Source organism: Falco naumanni, chromosome 2 (genome assembly GCF_017639655.2).
Source record: "Falco naumanni isolate bFalNau1 chromosome 2, bFalNau1.pat, whole genome shotgun sequence".
NCBI lineage: Eukaryota > Metazoa > Chordata > Aves > Falconiformes > Falconidae > Falco > Falco naumanni.
In genome coordinates this window covers 32139766-32160303 of record NC_054055.1, presented here as the reverse complement: position 1 = coordinate 32160303, position 20538 = coordinate 32139766, and the positions used below count along the sequence as shown (strand labels likewise).

Here is a 20538-nt window from a genome sequence, read left to right as displayed (position 1 = left end):
GTGTGTTTTCTGTTTGTTTCTCATTTAAAGGCAATATTCTGCTGCTTGCTTAAATTCCGGGTTGGTATTTCCACAATAATTAGAATTAGAGTGTAGATTCAGAGCTTACTTAATATATTGTTAATGTCTGATATCCCTGTCCTGGGTATTTGTCAAATGGTGTACATAATCTAGAGCATGCCATGATTCAGGCTGACCCAGCTGAGAGCTGGGAGTGTTCACTGCAAGCAGGACGTTGCATTTCCCTTTATTCAGCTTCATGGTGTTCCTGTCAGTATGTCCGATTGAGCTTGGCCAGTTCATCAGGAGCTAGCTCAAATATCGCTAATACTGTTCTTTATTGTGCCATTTACACTTAAAACTGCTATTCTTAAAGCAAGTTTGGGGTTTTTTTCATAGGATTGGGATTTTTATAATGGCAGCTTTTGTTGGGGAGAGTGTAGGGTAAGTTGTATCATAGTACCTGCTGTTTTGAAGCTGGTTGCAAGAAAAATTATGGGAGAGAAAAGAAGGGAGTAGCACTCAAAAACAAGGCTGGAAAATCTCCAAAATCCACTTCTAAGCCTCCATGATAGGGGAACTGACTTGTCTTTCTGATCAAATTTTGAGCATAGATTCATCAGGAAAGTAGGAATGTTTAATAGACCATTTGCATATTTGTTTGCAAACCCCCCCCCATACCGTTTAAAGCAATTTTAAAATAATACGCACCATAGGTGTCCAAATCTTTTGTCTTGGATTAATTCATTCAAGAGGTTTTGGACTAATCTTATTTTTCATCTTTTAAAGGATCTTTTCTTAATATAGTGGGAGGATGCTTTACTGGTTTTGGAGCTATTATACAATTTTAAACATGCTATCATCCAGCTTCCTGCTATTGTGAATGTCTGGATCGAGATAAAATAATTTTGTTTTAAAGGAAGTTTCTTAAATACACAAGACATCAGATTTTTTTTCTCCATCAGCATTTGGCTTAGTTTTCAGTTTAGTCTTAGTGTGGGTGCATTATATATAAAATGAAAAGTCAAATTGTTATTTTCCAAAGGCCGGACTTCTTTAATCCATTCTTTGATGGTGCATGGCAGTCATGGATATCAAATAAAACCTCACGTAGGTACAAGTTAGATGCTCATGTATAAGTTATACTTACATAGCTACACTTCACTATACATGTAAGCAAGCTGGCAAATCCACTGGGAAAACTTCAGCTAGAGACATTCAGGATGTTGCAATTGTGTGCTTGCAATAAAGGTCAAACATATGTCAAGACAGGGTTACTGGTGCATTCTATGGAGCCCTGTATGACATGAGATTCATGCTGAAGTACTTTTAAGCATGTTTTCTGCCTTTTGATGAGCATACTGTTGCTGCTTTCTGTAAGTGAAACATGAAACAAATTTTTATGTAAGCCTTGCATCATCTTTAACTTGTTTTCAAAATAGAACTCAGTAGGAAACTTTGTGACCTGTGGTGTGGCCTGTAACAGAGACACCAGCAAACGAGGCTGCTGAAGAGGTGGTGGGGCAGGGGAGGAATAGATTTGTTCTTACAGGCAGGAGGTTTATTTGATCATGCTGCATGCTTGTGCCCCTAATAACTTCTGAGCCTGTCGGATGGTAGAGGGAAATTTTATTTCTATCAGTAGTGTGAAAATAAGCATGGGGAAGGAGGGAGAAACTTGTGTGCACGGAGGGAAAGCTCCCAGCGTGTGCTCACATCTTATTAAACACCAGGCAGTTTGTATGGGAAGAAGACGTAAAACACCCTGAGTGCAGGAAAAGCTCTCGTTGGAACTTCTGCCCTCTTAGACAAAGTCGAAGCATAGGACACAAATCCATGGAAAAAATTAGCTCTAGGAGCTGCTTGGGCTTTTTTCCTTTTTTTATTTTTTATATATATAAAAAAAGTGTAATAAACAAACATAGCTATGCTATACTGAAGAAAGCCACATTTCTAGCCCAATGAATTCCAGAAAAGGGTTAGTATAAAAATTACCTCGCTGGACAATTATCTTTGCAAATATTTCTAAAACTCCTTGTAAGAAAGAAAATCAATCCTAATGCTGGGACACATGTTGTCACTGAAGCAGCAAAATCACAGTGCCGCTATCCTATGATACTGTATTTATTTGGTGGAGGGGGCTGTGTTACTCTCATGGGTCCCAAGCAGCCTCTGATGTTCAGTGGGTCTTCGCACATGTATGGCTGATGTGGTCAGTCAGTGTGTATGATCTGGGCTTGCAAAGCACAATAAAAGCTCTGAGTCTTCCCTCCTTCTGTAGTTGAAGTCTTGCAGCTTTAGTAAAGAGCCACAGGGCGAGTTTTGGCTTGAAGAATATTCTGAAGGCTTGCAAGACAGAAAACGCAAGAGTTAGGTTATCTGGCGCAACGCTGTCCTCCGGAAAGGTGGGTGCACGCTTTTGTTTATATGAATTGGGTGGGAGGATGGAAGCCTTGGCGTGTCTGTGCTAGCAGAAGCTTGTGGTTTGGAAATACTAGCAGAGCTGTACTTTCACTGTCATTGCTTGTTCTGGTTGTAGGAGAACATTTTACTATTACGGAGGGAGCAACATAGAAAAGCCTATAGTGCTTATAGTTGTCATACTATTGAGTTTTTCTGGAATACTATAGACAAATGTTTTCACTTAATAAGAATATTTCACTGCCATGGATGGCTTGGTAAAAAATGTAATCTCTTTGGTGCACTCCTAAAAAGAAAAAAACATCACAGGTTGGTTTAGTTCAGAGAAATGTGTATGTCTGTTCACTGCAGGCTACGGTTGCTATTTTTCAATTGGTTTTCAGGTTGTTGGTTAAGATTAATTTGATTCCTGAGAGCTGCTTCCAGTAGAGCATATTCTGCTTCTGGTGGGCTTAGGAAATCTTGGAAGAGGAGTCATGGGAAACATCCTCACTGGGGAGACCGCCAGCAGCAGGACAGGGTGTTGCCTGTGCCGGTGCACACTTTCTCAAGCAGCGAGAGGAAGCAGAACCTGGGACTGAGCAGGACGGGAAGGGAGGGATCACAATGGGGTCATTAATGTGACTCTGTAATTGCAACCAACAAGAGGGTTGTGGTTTGTTTGTTGACCTTTATTTCATTAACAGCTGGCAGTACCAACCGAAATGAACTGCCCTGCAGAGGGGGCACAGGATGCCCTGCACACCCCAGGGGCAGAATGTATCTGGGGTTAGAAGCGCTTTGCCTGCTGGGGACACGCAGGACTACCTGCCTGACAGAGCACATGGTGTGTTGCTGCTGTGCATGCAAAGGTATGTTTTATACTCATGTTTGGAAACTTTCCATAAGCAAGGAAAGCTGTAACAGGAATTATTAGGTTTTTCTGCTGTAATTACACTTGCACCAGGGCTTCATCTGATGAATTGCATCAGCCAGGGATTTTATTTTTTAGTACCCTGGTCCTTAGTGCTAGCACAGCTCTGTAAAATAGACATGACTCCAACAGCCATTTTCATTTACAAAGAACATGCAACGTGTAAGGTCCTTACACAGTTATAAGTAGTTCAGTTTTTCTATGAACAGATAAATAGGTTTATCTGAGTAAAAAGAGGAAAAAAATGACAAGTCTAAAAACTTCGATCAGCAGAAACCTCTCTAAACTCATCTCAGAGGGAGAGAACTAGAAGTATCCCTGCAATGGCCTGGGTTGAAGTTTTGCATATAGGCGTCATATGTGCAGGCGTTTCTCCATCCAGCAGCAATAGTCACAGTGTCCTTTCAGATCCCACTAGCAATTTGGTCAAACACTATTGATAAAGATTCCTGCCTTAAATTCATCACTGCAGTATCTCAGATTCCAGCAGTTCACTATGTAATGTTCTAAGAAGAGCATATCACAGGTGCGTATAAACATGGAATGAAAATACCCTTTATTAATAATGTTTGTGTGTGTATATATATATAGGCTTTGAACTGTTAGGGGAGGCAATATCTAACAAATACCTCTGTTTAGCAAGAAATGGATTTGAGGTTTGTTACGTCCCTATGGATTTACATCACTGTAAAAATACTAACTTTTAGAAATGGTTTTTATCCTTCATATTTTGAACAAGGTCTTTATGTAGGATACTAGGGGCCAGGCTGACCAACAAGGGGTGCAACCAGCCAGCTTTGCCCCATCACACCCATAAACCATTTCCAGTTTCAAAGGCAGAGCTGATACCAGTGCAATCGCAAGGCAGTGTTACCAGCGGAGTTCACAGAATCATAGAGCATGGCGGCAAGTGGAAAAGGCCTGGTTCAAACCATGGCCTTGGTGTCCCTGAGGCACTCCTGAAGGGACACTGTCACTTAAGTCCACCTATTGCTCTAGGTGGTGCTCTAGGGAAGTTGTTCTTAAGGCCTGGGGCCTGTAGGGCGGCAGCCAGACAAGAGCTGGCCCGCAGGGCATGGGGCAGGTCCATCACCACTTTACTCCTGTTAGCACTTGTGCTGGGGCTTTGAGAGGAACAGGTGGCCTCTAGGTGACACTGATAGCAGGGGTCTGATGGCTGCTGCATGGTGCAAGGGATGTCCGCGCACAGAAGAGGCTGGCCAGGAGAGCTTACACCCTCTCCCTGGTTAATTCTGCCTGTTACAAGCAGGGAAATGAGGGGTGATTCAGGCAGATGTTTTTACAGTCCAGGAATTTTACAGCCTATGGGCTTTATTCAAGCTGCAGTACTTGGACTAATATCCAGAAGCTCCCAATTTAGTGGTTTTAGTGCCTACATTTCTGTCATCCATCTCCAGAACTGATTTTCTTATAATTGCAACTTAAGTGGTAGAGGTCTGTGATAATGTAGAAATAAGCAGCTAGTCTTGAGGTCTTAATAAATAAAGTTTTCCCTGCATCACACATATTTCATTTTTATGAAGACTAAAAAAGTAGCAAGCTTCTATCATATCTGAGCAGTAAAAGTAAAAATAAAAAGGCTTAGTTTCATTTGCAGTGAAAGCATGACTTCTATTCCCACTTGCAATTACCAAGAAACTATAGCAACAGTTTTAAGTGGGAAAAATTAAGATAATAAAATTACTTAAGACTGTGTAACAGCTGGAAACAATGAGTCAGGACTGTTTGACTGGGCAATGTTTCATAAATTGCCATCTGTCTATGACCTACACTTTAAAAGCTGTTGCAGCAAGATGTTTAGAATATTGTCGGATCAGATGAGAAATAATCATTAATACTATATTTAACTTTGCAGTGGTTTTTTTTTCCCCAGTAGAAGCTGCTTTTCTTCTTTCCTTTGTCATTTTATTCCAAAAGCCCGAGGGCTCCATTTAAAAGAAAAACATTTTAGAATACAGGATTAAAACATTCAAATCAGAGTATCTAACAAGGGGGGAGAAAAACAGCGTAGCAATTTACATATGGTTTTAGACATGCACGTGCCTTTCTTTGGAAGTACATACATACATTTTAAGTCTCACTACAGTTTAGGTGTAGGTAGTTACTACATGTGAGGCTCTGGGACGGAGGATTCAAGGTTATTTGAGCTTGATTCATCTGCTGCCTCCCTTCTTCTCCCTCCAGTTGTAATTTGAAGCATTCTGAGATTGTTTTGGTTATACCTGCTTATGGAGGGGGGAGCCCGAAATACCTTGCTTGATGAAAAAAGGTGCCTAAAATTTGACTTGAGAAGGTGCTTCGCCCACTAACTATTTTAGAAAATTAGTAATTACACTGAGGCTGGTTGTCAACTGTTTCAAAGGATATGATGTTCCCTAAGCATTAATGCACAGGGTGTTGTAAGAGCAACACAAATTCTCTGCCTATCCTTTGGTTAATCTAGGGCCTGGCTCTAAAAGCATGTTAAAGCAGCTGTGAGGGAAGATATCCCGGAGGGTGTGTTCCCTTCTTGCTGACAGCTGGGAGGGTCTCCGCTGGCTGTGACCATTTTCTGAGATGCTTTGCTCTCATTTTAAATTCATCTGTGCTCTTTCAGCCAGTTGGAAGGAGATGGCAATGGACTCATCTGTGGTTTAGGGTTTTAGCTCACTTTTCCAAGGTGGTAGATCTGCCTCGTTGTCTGTGGTTCAGCTATAGATTACATGTATTTCTAGACTCCAAACCTTTCACAGAATCTGGTATTATCTGATTACAAGAATTATTTAAATGTGCTTAGAAGCAGGGTAAAGTTACTGTCACAGTTTTACTAGAATCATAATAAGGAATGTCTAATCCCACTACAGTCTACAACTCAGACATTTAATTTGGAGTTGATGTGCTTTGATTTGCCTCAGAAATCCCATTTGTTGTCCCCACTTTACTGTAGTTGCTTTAATTCTAATTATGAACCAGAAAAATACTGTTTCCTGTTTTAAATTAAGTTAATGAATATAAAAGAAAAGCCTGAACAAATGAATAGTGTGTGAATCTTTAAATACCAATGAATTTTTATTGTATGCCATAGTTGTACTCACGTTATTTTTTAAAATCTGAAGCTTTAACAGCAACCTCACTAAAACTAGTTGCTTTACAGATGAAAGAAAAATATGTGCACGTAGGAAGAGTCCTTACATACAAATATTTTTGCTTCTTCCAAGAAGTTGTAATCATAAAAATATGAAATTAAATGTGCTCGCTTGCAGCAGCGATCTGCCTTCTAAACATGGACTGCAGACGTCTGCAACTGCAGACGGCAGAGTAGATTTTTAAGATCTGTGAATTGGGGCATTGGGGATTTGAATCTCATTGGCTTAAAATCCAGAAGATGCCCAAAGCCTGGAGATTTTTTTACATTAAATGTAATTGCAATGCACAGCGTTAAGAGTTTTATTTTATTTAGGACTTGGATGAATTTCAGGGTGAGAGATGGTTATAAAGGATTTGAAATTTCTGTCCTGCTCTACACCCATCCGGTTACTTATTTCTAATGCACGGGCTCTGGTTCTTCCCACGTTACAGAAGAGATGTTACCGGCTGCCTCCAGCTTCCTGAGCACCTGAAATACCCGCCATAGCCGGACTGTCGTCCCTGGGGTGACCGAAGGGCCCTGAGGGGCCTGCCCCGCCGCGGGGGCAACTGCTCGTTTTGCGAGGAGAGGCGGCGCCCAGCACCTCACCACGACGTCCCTGCTCCCTCGGTAACCTGTCACCTGCGGCAGTCAGATGCCATCACTCCTGCTGCCTCTTCAGCCGTGAGTCACCCCAGCCGCGGAACCCAGCCTGGGAGGGCGAGAAGCCCCAGCCCCGGTACCGGTACCCGCCCGCCCCGCCGCTTCCTCAGGGGCCCGGCCCGGCCCGGCCCCGCCCGCCGCCGCCGCCGCCGCCGCCCTCGAGCCGCGCCCTCGCCTCAGGTCGCCCGTCCGCCCGAAGCGGAGCGGGCTCCTATTGGCTAGCGCGGAGAAAGGCGCGCGTTCATTGGCTGAGCCGGCTGGCGCGGGCAGCTTCTCTTTCCGGGTGCCGAGGGGGCGCGGTCGCGGCTCCTCGCCGGCGGGTGAGGTGGGGGAGCGGCAGCCGGGCCGGAAGTGACGGCGCAGCGGTGACGCAGTTTTCCCGCGGTTTGGGCGGCGGGCAGGGGAGCGGTAGCCGGCGGCCCGTCGTTACTGCCGCCCGCGGCGGGCGCTTGAACGGCGGGGCCCGACGGCCGCGGGCCGCCATGCCGCCCAAGTCCCCCCGCAGGGCGGGCGCCGCCAGGAGCCAGCGCGCCAGCCCCGACGGCGGCTCCGAGCCGCCCGCCGCCCCCCGGTGAGCTAGGCGGGCCGCGGCGGGCCGGGCAGGCGGCGGGCCCGGGGTGCTGCCGGGGCTCCCCGTCCCCGGGGGTCCGCGCTGTGCCTCCCCCCCGGGCTCCTCAGCGGGGGCGGCCGGGGCGCCCCCCGGCAGCTGGCGCGGCCCCGCGGGGCTGCGGGCCGGTGTGGGGCCGGAGTGCCGCTGGTGACGGGTTTTGCTCTCGCTAGGCTGGAGGTCGGCGAGGCGGAGTTCGTCGCGCTCTGCGATGCGCTGAAGGTGTCGGAGGGCGCGAGGGAGAAGGCGTGGCGGACCTACGAGAGCCTGTCGGCTGCGGACGGCGCCCCGGTGAGTACCGCCGTGTAACTCGTCCCGCTTGTCGCGTCTGGCCTGTGCCCCCTCAGCGAGCTGTGACCCGGCCGGGCTGGGGGACGAGTGCTTCGCAGCCAGGGCTCCTGTGGCATGGCTTTGTTTTTTCCAAGGGCGGTTAGGCTGATGTTGGATGGTGCCGTGCACGTATCTGTATAAACTGGTTTCTATACATCTCCCTTTTAATATTTTCCCTTAAAGGTCTGGACTCTAGAATTCTTGTAGGTTACTACTAAATGACAGTAGATGTCACCACCATGTGATCGGCAAATTCTTCGAACCACAAGTTATTTCAGATATGTCTGAATCACTTTCTACAGGTCATCTCATCGTCTCTTTCTGTGTATTTCTTCCTTCTTTATGAGGCTGCAGAAAGGGTCTGGAGAAGCCTACTGCAGAGAAAGGGATGTTTGTATGCTAAACTTTTTCTTTATACTACATAATGTTAATCTGTATGTACTTACTGTTGCGTTATTTCCGTTCAAAGTTAGTCATTGGGCATGTGTAAACAGATTAAAGTGTTATGCCCTTTCCTGATTCCCTGCCCCCCCCCTTCTTCTCAGTGTATTAGTGCTGACTCAGAGAACAGCTACAATAGAATTAAATCATGACCAAAGCTTTGTTATACAGAACTGAGTTAGATTTAAAATACCTAGCTGGGGTAGTATTTGCGCTGGGTGGGTGGTCCAGCATCCTTGTATTTGTTGCGACCTCTGCTTATTCTTCTGCAACTTGAGCTGACCTGCCGCAGCTATGCTGTCACTAGGAATACCTTATTGTCTGTGGTTTTTAAACCGCAGCGTGGGTATACCAGCTCTTGGGGCATTTCGGTTTCACAATGCAATACAGTAGCAGTGTGGGAGGGAGACTGTGTGCATCTCTTTCAGTAACAGGTACGTTTCTGACCATGGATGTTCCCAGAGAACATTTACTTAAAAGCATAGTCAGGCTCCTCTGTACGAACTAAATTAGAAGTTTTCAGTTCTATTGAGTGAAAAAAACAAGGCAGGTTGTTGGTGTAATTCTGCAAGCTTCACTTGCAGGCGGAATTTTGATTTTACTGATCATTACCTAGCGGTGACCAAGCAAGATAGAGGACATTTGAAACCCTTCCTTTCAGCATCTGAAGATGACCTCCTTTACCTATTCAAACATGGCAATGACTAGATAGTCATTATGACATATAGCTAGTATTTATTGTCTTGCAGTTGAAATGCAATTTCATTTTTCTATTTCAACTATGCTAAGAGCCTTTCAGTGTATAGGAAAAAATCTGTGTTACGTTGTGGTTCAAGGCCTTTTCCTCAAACTTTCTAAAGTGTCAGCAAAGTGTTGAAATGACAAAGCTGGCAAGCATGTGTTTCCCTGGGGACCTGGCAGGCATCGGAGTTGCTGCTTTAGCTGAGACCAGTGCAGGCTTCCCTTGAGTGTTGGTGAGTCAAGTAAATTAACAGCCTGATTAAGTGCTGCTTCTCTTTCAGAGTCAAGCTGTTATCACCGGGAGCCCAGCTCCTCAGGGTGACACCCTGGTTCATGTTGCAGGGACTCATGAGAGGAGGCTGTGTTTAAATACCTACTCCTTTCTCCCCTCTGGTAAAGGTATTGTGTTGGAGGGGCTGTCCCAGTGTTTGTCCTGCAAGCACCAGCTGTATATGTTTAAATCAACATGGTTCAGTGCTAACCTGTTCACCTCTGAACTGGAACAGAGGCTGATTATGCAGCAACTTTCTGTTCTCAAGCAACAGGGGAAATAGCAGGACGCCAGCTGTCCAAATACCTACAAGATCATGTCTGTTTTCCTCAAGTCAAACCAGCTACAGGGTTAGCTTAAATCAACAGACTGCTGATGGAATAGAGGTGGCATCTAATGATCCCACTCTCAAGCCGTTTACAGAGCATAAAGACCTGAAATCTTACTTTACCTGGTACACTGGCCTTGTTCTTTGTGGTTGATCTCAGAGTTGCATTTGCCAAGCCTCTGAGGATGTGGAGGAGACTTGCAGTGCTAAGTAGGAAGTGGTGTGGCCCAGACAGTAGGTGCTGTGGTAACTGGCAGAGAATCAGGGTGCAGATGTGGGCTTAGACCTAGTCTGAACGCCTGCTGTATCCTTGTTCAGTGAATGTTTAGTGACTTAAAGTGAAAACATCTGTTAGTACTTTTTGGGTCACTTAGGGTACATGTAATAATGTGCAAAGAGACTTTGCAAGCAAGGTATATGTAGCTTGCAAGTATAAAGCAATTGTTTTTGGCACACATACGCAAAAGATTGTTAGAGTGTAGTAACTTATCAGCCTAAGTGTGCCTGCACTTCAGTCAGACACCTGAAAGTCTTTGCTGGCCAGGTGGGCATCAGTCAGGAGAAGAAAGGTTGGTGTCCGCTGCTCCCTGGAATGAATCCTCTGTGCCAACACCCGCTGAAGCCACTGGTGCCGCTGGAACTGGCTGACTCACTGTCTTTTTTTCCTTCAGGATGTCACATCTTTCCACATGGATAGTTTTTCTTTTGTGTCTTGGAGTTGCTGATGATCCTACTTGCTGAAGTATCTTTCTTACTTTGCATAGCTCTGCACTGTAGCTTTTCTTACTGGGCTCTCAACTTACCTGTTTCTGCAGCAGTTTGGGTTGAGGATAATACAGCTGCACCTTATCACAGCTGGGACTTGAATCCTTAAAACAGCTGAACCCCTGTGAGAGGTGTAGAGGAGGAGAAAGGTGACAGGAGAGAGATGGCTACGCAGTCTTTCTGGAAAATGAGGCTGACTTGTAGTTGGAAAAACTAGACCTGCAGAGAGAGATTGTTTAAAACAATACAACTATCTGTTAAATATGGTGGTGTTTCCCTTTGTAGCTGGAGAACATAAAGCTTCCCTCTGTGACAGCGAGAGTTTAATTACACACTTCTACAATAAAATAAAATCTCTTGGATAAAACCCCAAATGCTAGTTCCAGAAATGTCATACTGAATCAGTGCTGTTGGTGTATGGTATGAAGGAAGGTATCTGATGCATGATTGGAAAGGGGTTTTATTTTTAAATCTGGTGAACTCCTGCACAAGTTTATTGTAACCCTGGAAGTGTACATATAAATAAGAGCTTTTACATTAATGTTGTACAGAGACTTTTGTTCTTTCTCTCATTTCTTTTTTTTACCAAACCAAGCTACCTAGTTAAACAAAATGTTTTCTTAAAGTTGCAGTTCTTACTGTCTTTATTTCAAAACTGTTGCATACTGACAGTTGTTGGCTTAACAGCTGGCTCTGATGCTTGCTGCTGTTGTATTTTTATTTTTTTTACAACTGTCCTGAAATCTGTATTATGAATCAATAGTGCCTGTAAACTCTAGATGGAGTGAATAGATTCAGTGGAATTACTAGTGTACTTTGAGCAACATGTGATTGTTAAAGACTAGGAGAGGTCCAGGAAGCCATACTAATACTGCTAGGAAAAAGTTCAGGGCATTTGTTACGTTCTGCTACTGTTTGTTTTGGTAAAGAACAGCAAAAGGAGAATCTGAAGTAGCATGTTGGGTGATGTAAGCAGGAAAAAGAAACGTGAGTGAATTGTTGTTTAATACATTGGAAAGAACCAACATGAGGAACATATGACATGGCGACTAAATTAGAACCAAACTTCTGCAAACAAAATTGAAGTGGTTTAGGAAATTGATAGAAATTAGTCTGCCAAGGACCTTGAGGCGTAGGGTCTGGTGTGCTTCAGCCTCCTCAGTGCAGCTTGCTGTAGCATGTGGTGTGTGGGCAGGAGCTTCCTTTTGTTGTTTGCTCTTCATAGCAGTGTTCGGGAAGTGTGGCCCGCTGTTGTCCTGCTGCTGCTCAGCTGTTCAGACTCATGAATTCCTGAGTCACTTTTATTAAGTGTCTGTCTAACCCGCTATTAAAAAATTCTGATAATGAAAGATGTGCAGTCTGCATAGTTAGGCCTTCCTAGTTTAACTTTCTTTGCTCATGAATTTTTTCCCTAAGTACTACACTCATCTGTTTCTGTGTTGTAATTCAAGCCAGTGGCGATTATTCTGTACCCTGTGGCTGTGAGGAATTTATTGCTCCCTTCCCCCCACACCCCCTGAAAGACTATAGCATCTGAAGATGTTTCTGTCATCTTTCCTTCTTTCTAATTGCTCATCTTACATTCTGAAGTTCTCTCTAACTGGTGACTTACACTGGTATGCAAATGCTGTAGAGCGTTTGATTTGCACAAGAGTTGAAGTATGGTCTTAGTGAAGAAAACTTAAAAGATGAACTGTAGTTTAAGTGGAGGAATGAAATAATTAGTTCCTAATGCTCTGTATAGACCAAAAAGTTTGTGATCAGCAGGTCAAATGTTCCCAATCCATAAAATTTCACATTTAAGTTAAATCAGTTCCTTTTGGTTGTAGTTTCTTATGAAAAATAAACCACTGTAGCTGGTAAACCACCTATCCTCATGTTAAAAGACACGCAGAGGCTTCTGGCTTTTGGCAAAAGCATGAAATGCATAGGAATTGTCTTTTTCCACTGAAGCTTTGGATGGATGACCAAAATTACATGTATTTTAGGATCCTCTGCTATTAAAGAAAGAGCTACTGAAAGTCCCAAAGTAAACATAAATCATCACCGTGGCCTCTTGCTGGTCATACTCAGTATCTTCGAAGCAGATGTATTGCCTGTATGTGTTGTGCCCTTGTGCTTTAAAAGCATAACTAACTGGCCTACAGGGTTTTTTTTATTCATCTTCTGCCTGTCCTGAGGAAAGACTGATGTACCCTCCAATCCTGCTACATGCAAGAAAAGTGTAATGGGAAGTTTTCATATTGGAAGAACTAGTTTCATTAGTTCAAAACTTTCTGTTGACTTCCATTAGTTAGTATTATATTTGAATTTGATTTAATCTGCTGCAAACAAATAGTAATCTTCCATTCTAGACAATGTTCAATAGAAAATTTAAATCCATAGTTGCTGAAAAGTGGAGGATCTAACTGTCTTTACGCAGAACTTCATATGTGTAGGTGGTGCATACAGTGTTCACTTTCAGAATTTTTTACTAAGATTTTTTCATGCTAGTTTTAATTCTGATCAGTTTTCTGTCATGAATGCTTCTTGATTCTTTTTCCCTGCCATCTTTCCTGCCCTGTAATCATAAACATACCTGTGAATGTTTCTTGTATCCTCTAGCTAGTTCTCTATATTGATAGGGACATGGTAGCTGAGGTTTCAGTAAGTCAGCAAGTTCCACACCTTCCCCTTCAAAAATTCATTTTTTAGTATTTATAGTGTGACAGCCTCTATCCCATTTAATTCAAGTGCGGATCTGTGTTTGCTGTTTCTCATGTACATTTCTCTTGACTTTCATTTACGCATCGTCATTTCAAGTTCCTATTTCTGGATCACTTTTGCAGGCTGACATCAAAACTGTTATCAGTGTTGGCAGAATAATAAACATCTTTAACTGCAAATTAGAACTGAGACTTTCTGTGCCCATCTCGTCATGAGTGGTTTAGCATGGGAGAACCTCTTGAAGGAGAGAACGGAAGTTACATCTCTCAGTGCCTTTAACACCCTGCCTCTTCTTTCCAGACGTTGTTGCAAGAATCCCAATTCACAATAGTTCAATTTGAACATTTTAAGCCTGTGACTCCTGCAGGTTGTTTTCACTATATTTGGGCACACTGGTGATCTGATGGATTAAATAGTAGTAATAGTAAGTCCAGAATGAGAAACAAATACTTCGAAAGAGTTTGTAAGAGATCTTTTCCTACAGAAAACCATACTGATTCAACAGAACTGAGCTACGTTGCCCAAAGTTATAGCGTTGGTTCCCCAGAATCTGAAATAAAAACTATGTAGACTACTAGGTACTAAATAATCTTTGAGTTAGTGATTGGTAGGCTTTGATTTGAAATAAGGTCACTGGAAGTCATCTTAACTGAAACTGACTGACAGTCAAGGGCGAACGTTGAACAATTGTCCTGCCAGTTTTCTGTAGCGGTGCTTTATCAACAAAGATCTTGAGTCAAGCTGTGGTCAAGAGAAAAACCCTCAGTAATGCATTTCTGGCTGTGAGTTTGTCTTACATCCATTCCCATGCCCTCAAGTCCATCTGGGGTGGATTTTTTGACTATTAAAAATTATTAATTTGTGTCTCAGAATTGGCTCCCCTGTAGTTATGACACTGGCAAAATAGTTGAGTGGAGTGATGCTGCTGCATTTTTGTTCTGTGGTCAGCTTTAACTCCTTTTGTAGGAAAGAACTTGAGAAATGTCTGTGAGCTTTGGGAGGGAAAGGATATGAAGAGAATACTCAGGAAGACCTCCTTACCTCTTCTCCCCTTCTACCCCATGATGTTTATGGTTTGTATATTAAAAATCACTGAAATCCTCATGCACAGGTATGGGCAGATAATCTTGTTTCTTGAGTAACGTGCAGTTCACCTGCATCTTTGGATGTTTTAATCAGCAGTAGCTGATGGGATAGTCCCAGTCTGGTGTTTTTTCATGCTTTCCTCGCTGCCTCAGCTGATGTTAAGAAGCAGGCAGGCTTAGGCGTGGCTTACCTTTTCTTTGCTACTAGAAAAAAAAATTAATCTGTTTATCCTGGGTTCTGTGTAATTTTATTTTTTTGTTAGGCCAGCAGTCATTCAACATCTTCTGTCTGGTTGAGAAGGTGCCCAAAGCATCCTGTAACGCCAGCAGTCGGTATGGGAGTAGACCCAATACGAGTTTGGTTTGCTGTACGCTGTAATGGTTTGTATCTAGTAACAGGCTGCCTCTGGGGCTGCGGTCTTGTTTAATGGTAGAAACAAATGAGGTGTTACCCCCAACCATACTGGATAAGGAGTTTAAAGATTGTTCTTGCAAAACCAGACCTCACTCTTACCAAATAAATCATTGCTATAGCCTTCAAGCATTCATCTTCCAGGGTAGAGCTAAGCTGCCTAGGAGAGATAGGCTTGTTTGAACAGGCAGCAAACCAGGAACAGTTTCACTGCTTCCTAGCACTCTGTCCTTCTGCCCTATGAGATGATTTACAGAGCGGCGTCATGGTCCGAGTTTGCAGGAGCATGAAGTGAAGGAAACTTATTTGTTAAACAAGGTCAGCCGACTCCAATGGCAGTGGTGTTCTTGGTAAGCAAGTAGTTGTCCTCCTTCTCAGTAGGTCATTACTTAGCTTCAACACTCAACGCTTTTTATATTATGTCACAGGTACACTAATGCAGGAAGACAAGACATCCTCATCCTACAGAATGTTCTTTTGTTCTTGCGTGCCTGGTAGCTTGTTGTACCTGTCAGCAAAGGATTGTTGAGACTGGCTGAGACTGCGGGAATGCATTTCTTAGCAGAGTTTTTCTTCAGTGCGAAGACCCCTCGAGAGCAATATTTTTGCCTCATCTTTAGGTTGCTGGTGGTATGTGATGGTACATAAACAAAGAGACAGTGACTTTGATATTAATATCCATTCCTTTATGTATTATCATCTGTTAATAGCTTCTTTCAAAATCGTTTTCTGTTGTAAAACGTGTTGGAATGCAGGAAGAAAGTAGTAACTTAAATAACAGTCAGTTACCATGTTGTTGAAGGTGGCTTGTTACTTTAGCATTGAAGCCTGTGCTATAACTCATCAATTGCACAAGTCGATAAAACTACATTCTCTGGAGGAGGCCCCAGCCAGTCTTCATGGATGTATAAACACTGGTCCCAAGAAAGAAGCAGAACAATTGAGGAAAAAAATAACTGTTGTTGACGGTGTTAGTAGAATTGTTGTGTCATTTATGGGCATGGCAAGCTATTTGTTACGGTTACACCTCTGAGTAAGTGAGGACATGATCAGGTGCTGAAGAGCAGAGCCTTTCAGGTTAGTTTTGGAAGACCACGTAAGATGGAGGGAGCCAGGTCTGGTGAAGTCTTATTCTTGTTGTTTTGGGTATATTTTCTAGTCTGGCCCCTGTGGCTTGCAGTGGTGTTGTCTAGGGGGCAGCTAGATGGAGCAATCGGGGAAAGGATTAAAAAAAGCAGGCCAGGGAGTGAGCTAAGGCTAAGCAGCATAGAAAAGCATAGAAGTTTGGTATTTCAGCTTGTTCACTTCTGGGGGTCTGTTTCAGCCGCACCCTCTAACAGATGTCACATCTGACCTATTGCTGCTGAAGGACATGCTCAAGTGCCGCTCCTCTGCCGAAGTGCTGTGGGCCTGGGTGGTGTTGGAGGTTTCTTTACAAGGATGCCAAATGTCGGAAGAATATTTTATGAGTTTTCTGTTCTAGGAGTCTTGCAGGGCTGCACCCACACCTAGTCTGTCTCCAAAATAGCTTTCTTTCTGAAACCTGTGATATACCTGCTTAAGATTTTAATTCCGTGCTTCTGTAAAACGTCGCATTCTAGAGCATTTCTGTTGAGATGCTGTTTTGTTGGAAGGGTACTGGAATCAGAACTGATGCCAAGTGACCAGCTTGTGAACCATCAAGAGTGATCTCCCTGTGGGTGGCACGCCTGTCACTGCGGGGTGGCTTTTCTTTGTGAAGGATGGTTGGTGACAGCCTGTACTTCTAAGCAGTGGAAGACAGACCTTAAGTGCAGATGTATGGTAGGAAAATGCCTGAAGGTGCTTGTTACTATCAGGCTTTACTAAGCAAAGAGACTTACTAAACAAAGAGACTGGTTTGTGGTTCAGCTGTGATAAGTGGTTGAGACCTAGCTGGAGAAGGAAGTGTGTGAGTATGTATTGCCTGCCCTTGTAATGATTTTGGTTTTCTTTCTTATGGCTTCTCTCCCGATGCCTCAACCTTCAGTCTCTTATATGGTCAAATATAGTGACTTAAAAAACAGTCATGGTTTCTGCTTTGCATAAACATTTAGTGGAACCAAAGCTTCTATTTCCAAGTTTTGCTGAATTGTATGGGTAAAATTGATCTTGTACTCTAGGAATAAGTGTTGAAGTGCTTGGTCTTTCATCTGTAATGTGAAACTTTTAATGGTTTATAGTTATCAAATAATTGCCTACTACAGTCAAATGTTGGCTTGAGGGTGTTCTGTTTTACTGTTTCTAATCCTGTTTGGACAAATGATTGCTTTCCAAATATTACCCACTTTTATTGCATAATAAAAATAAAACCTGTTTTCTATTTTTCTAAAAGGCTTACAACAAAAAGAAAAAGGAAACATGGGGAGTCTGTATCTTTATTGTAGCAATTGACCTGGATGAAATGACATTCACTTTCACAGAGCTTCTGAAAAGTATAAGCATAAGGTAAGTGAATTTATATATACAGAGAATGTTTTTAAAGCATTGTAAATCTTTGTGCATAACAGGTTAGTTGATTATAAAGTGAAGGTTACTTATGGGAATTCTGAATTCTTGGATAAAATAGTGAGTCTTCCTGTCATGTTTTAGTTGAGGGAGCAATGGTACTTGCTTGATTCAACCATGATTGGCTTTGATTGTATCACACAGCTGATTGTTGTTCTTGCTTAACCTAAAGTCTTCATCAATTGAACTTGGTATAAATTACACTTAAAATATTTTCCTTTCTTTCCCTGTATCAAGATTTCCTGTAAAAACCTTTTTTCCAACATCAGGCTTAGGCTAAATCAAGAAGTGGGGGAAAAAACCACACCTTTACTCTTTAGTTTTCCAGCATGCTGCTCTTTTTCAAACATTTTAATACCACTCTAACTTTCATACTTTTGTGCATGCTTTTTGCTAGGGTATTGTTACTGTTATATTGTACATTCACTAAGTTCATAATACAGAAATTAAGATTATAGGACAGTATCTGCTTTTAAGGTAAATTTAGGCGGCAACAGCAATAGGCATACCTTGTGTTTAGATTTATCTAAGAAAAGAATTCCAGTGCTGTCCGCCTGATAACTCTGCCGTGTGTCAAAACCATGTGCAGGAGCAGAGCTTTTTGCTGCTCTAGGGTAGGGGGCTAAGGCACAATGCTGGGCACATCATGGCAGTAGGCCCAGACTTGGGCCAGAATATTCTTTTCCTGGAAGTCATCTGTTACGATTAGATTTCTCCATACCTCTTCTGCCTTGCACAATCTCAGCACAGTGGTCAGGTCCTGTGTTTAGACTTCATCTCTTCCTTGACTGACTTGGAACTGCAGGGATGAAATCTAATTGCATTTGTGCAGCAACATTCAGCATGTTCCACCTGAGTACAGACCAACTTGTGCTGCAAACTGAAAGAGATTTTTTTTTCCCTTAGGGTTTCAGAGAGTTAAGCTATTACTCCGATTTTGATTCTAGCAATACTCAGTTGTTTGTTAGCCCTGGGCTTTTCGTCAGCTATAAAGCCAAACTGGCAGAGATTTCTACCAATTGTCTTATCCTCTAGAGTCACCCAGATATATTGGAAAGATTTTTCATTCCACAGTAAAAGAATTCCTAAATCAACTTCTGACTGGTTTTGTATTCTGGTTTTTAATCTGACAAAGATCCAAAAATCTCTCAGAATACTATATTCTAATAAAGGATCATAATATGTTTGATATAATTGAACATATTTGATAGCTTCCTCATTAATTTTTAGCAATCTGCTCATTTTGGTTATGAACATAACAATAAGATGCTTTCTTGATGGCCATAATATTACATGGATGAGTAGGGAAAACTTTGGTCCCCTGTGTAATGGTATTTCTAAAGGGTAGAGATGCTCTTGCACGCAGTATCTGTTGCAAGGCTTGAAATTCCATATAATTCAATGCATTCATCTCAGTTTTCATTCCCAGGTGTCTCTTTAAGGTGGATGGAGACAAGGTTCATGTTCTTAGAATAGTAAGGACATTTCTAAAGCAGAACTTTTAGGTAGAAAAGGAATTGAGATGTCTGTGGTGGATATTTGTAGTTTTGCTGGCAGGGCAAGGAAGAAAGATGTGTCTAGTTAGCAAATTCTGATTGCCAAGGATAATATCTGTGCTTGCCAAGAAAATTATCTTTCAGTCTAGAGCCCATATTGCGAGATGCCTCTGCCACCTAGTTACCAGTGTTCCTACTTCTGGAAAATGTAAAGGTGGGGCTCAAGGTAAATGTTTAGTGTTTCCCAGTCGCTGCTAGTTGTAGGAAGAATATGCTGGAGTCTAGTGAAGTAAGGCAGTGGGTTTGGTTTTTTTGAAGAGCTGTTTCAGAATACTCTTTCTCAGAGTTATAATAATCTGTCATCTTTTTCCTTTTTTTTTTCACCAGTGTATGCACGTTTTTTCAGTTTCTGAAAGAGGTGGATGTTAACATGGATACTGTAAGCACTAAAGTTGATAGCACTGTATCAAGGCTGAAAAAGAAATATGATGTATTACTTGCACTATACCACAAGTTTGAAAGGTAGTATATGTTTTTCATTTTGAAATTACGAATTCTTTATGGCTGTCAACATTTAATTATTTAGATTTTTAAAACTGTCTATTAGAAGAGCTCATTTAAACTGTGCACTAATACTTACAGAATAGTGAAATGGAACTGTTTACATATGTTGAATAAATACATCTTACATTTTACTCCGTAACTGTTACAGTGCTTTGTTAAACAATCTCCTTGTTGCAGTACAAACAATAGTAAGAGTAGCTTGACAAGTGATTGCTAGTCCCTTCATTAATCTTTTCACAGATATAAAGAGGATTGGTTTACTATCTAATACTGTGTATAATAGACTTTACATTTCCACTTGCCCACCCCTCCCTAAATCTCAATCCAGAAGTTTCTTTCTAAGGAGCTTTGGAAAGAAAAAAAGCACAAATAAGATAGATCCTCTCTCAGATCTGGAACTGAAGGCTGTTTCTTCAAATGTCTAGGGGTGTTGCAGAGCCTGCTCTATTAGTAGTTCGCACTTGTAATCAAGGTAAACCTTCCCAAGTATTTTCGCTGACTGTACCATGAAAATCGAGGGGCATTCTCTTTGTACAGAACCAATTGAATGTACTTCTGTCAGACTGCTAAGAGCTTTCTGTGTGTAACTGAAAATCAGGAGATTCTCAAATGCATGTTTTTTGAGTTGATGTTACTCTAAGGTGGTAGGTTGCTGCACTGTATGTCCTTTTACAGGCTAATATGTGCTAGCACAGATGCATATTGGCCAGATCTGATATCCTCTGAGGCAGTTTTTAATCAGTCTCAAATTCTCAGTAGCATATATCAGTAGATAACTTTCATATTATGAAACATTGAAGCATTATTCCATGATGCTTGTATTACTTGATGCCATTGCTTCAGAATGCTGTGGTGGTATTTTTCACCTACAGGACTGCCTCGCAAACCACAAAAGACTCTCATATGTCCCTTAAGTTACCCTTGAAAGCAGGTCACCTCTTGATAATTTGTAGAATCAAGGCATAAATGTGATAGAACTTTGATTTGTCTATTCAAAGTCTAATCAGTCATACTTAGCATTATCCTGGGTAATGTTTATATCTCTATTTTTGTGAAGTTTATAGTTGCCCTAAAGCTATGAAGTTCTATGAAAGTTGTAAATAATTTGGTTTTACTAATTGCAAGTCCTTCTGTGCTGTAAT

General features: G+C 42.2%; 1 protein-coding gene across 3 annotated transcripts in view; it reads left to right on the top strand.

The window, feature by feature from the left end:
- Positions 1-7496: 7496 nt before the first annotated feature.
- RB1 (RB transcriptional corepressor 1) overlaps positions 7497-20538 on the top strand; it is an 84001-nt gene continuing 70959 nt past the window's right edge. For all 3 annotated transcript variants that reach the window (XM_040583842.1, XM_040583841.1, XM_040583840.1), the window contains exons 1-4: positions 7497-7695; positions 7905-8022; positions 17164-17276; positions 19220-19354. In XM_040583842.1, the coding sequence (XP_040439776.1) occupies positions 7607-7695; positions 7905-8022; positions 17164-17276; positions 19220-19354 (455 nt within the window). In that variant the 5' untranslated portion in view covers positions 7497-7606. The remainder of the gene's footprint in view (positions 7696-7904; positions 8023-17163; positions 17277-19219; positions 19355-20538) is intronic.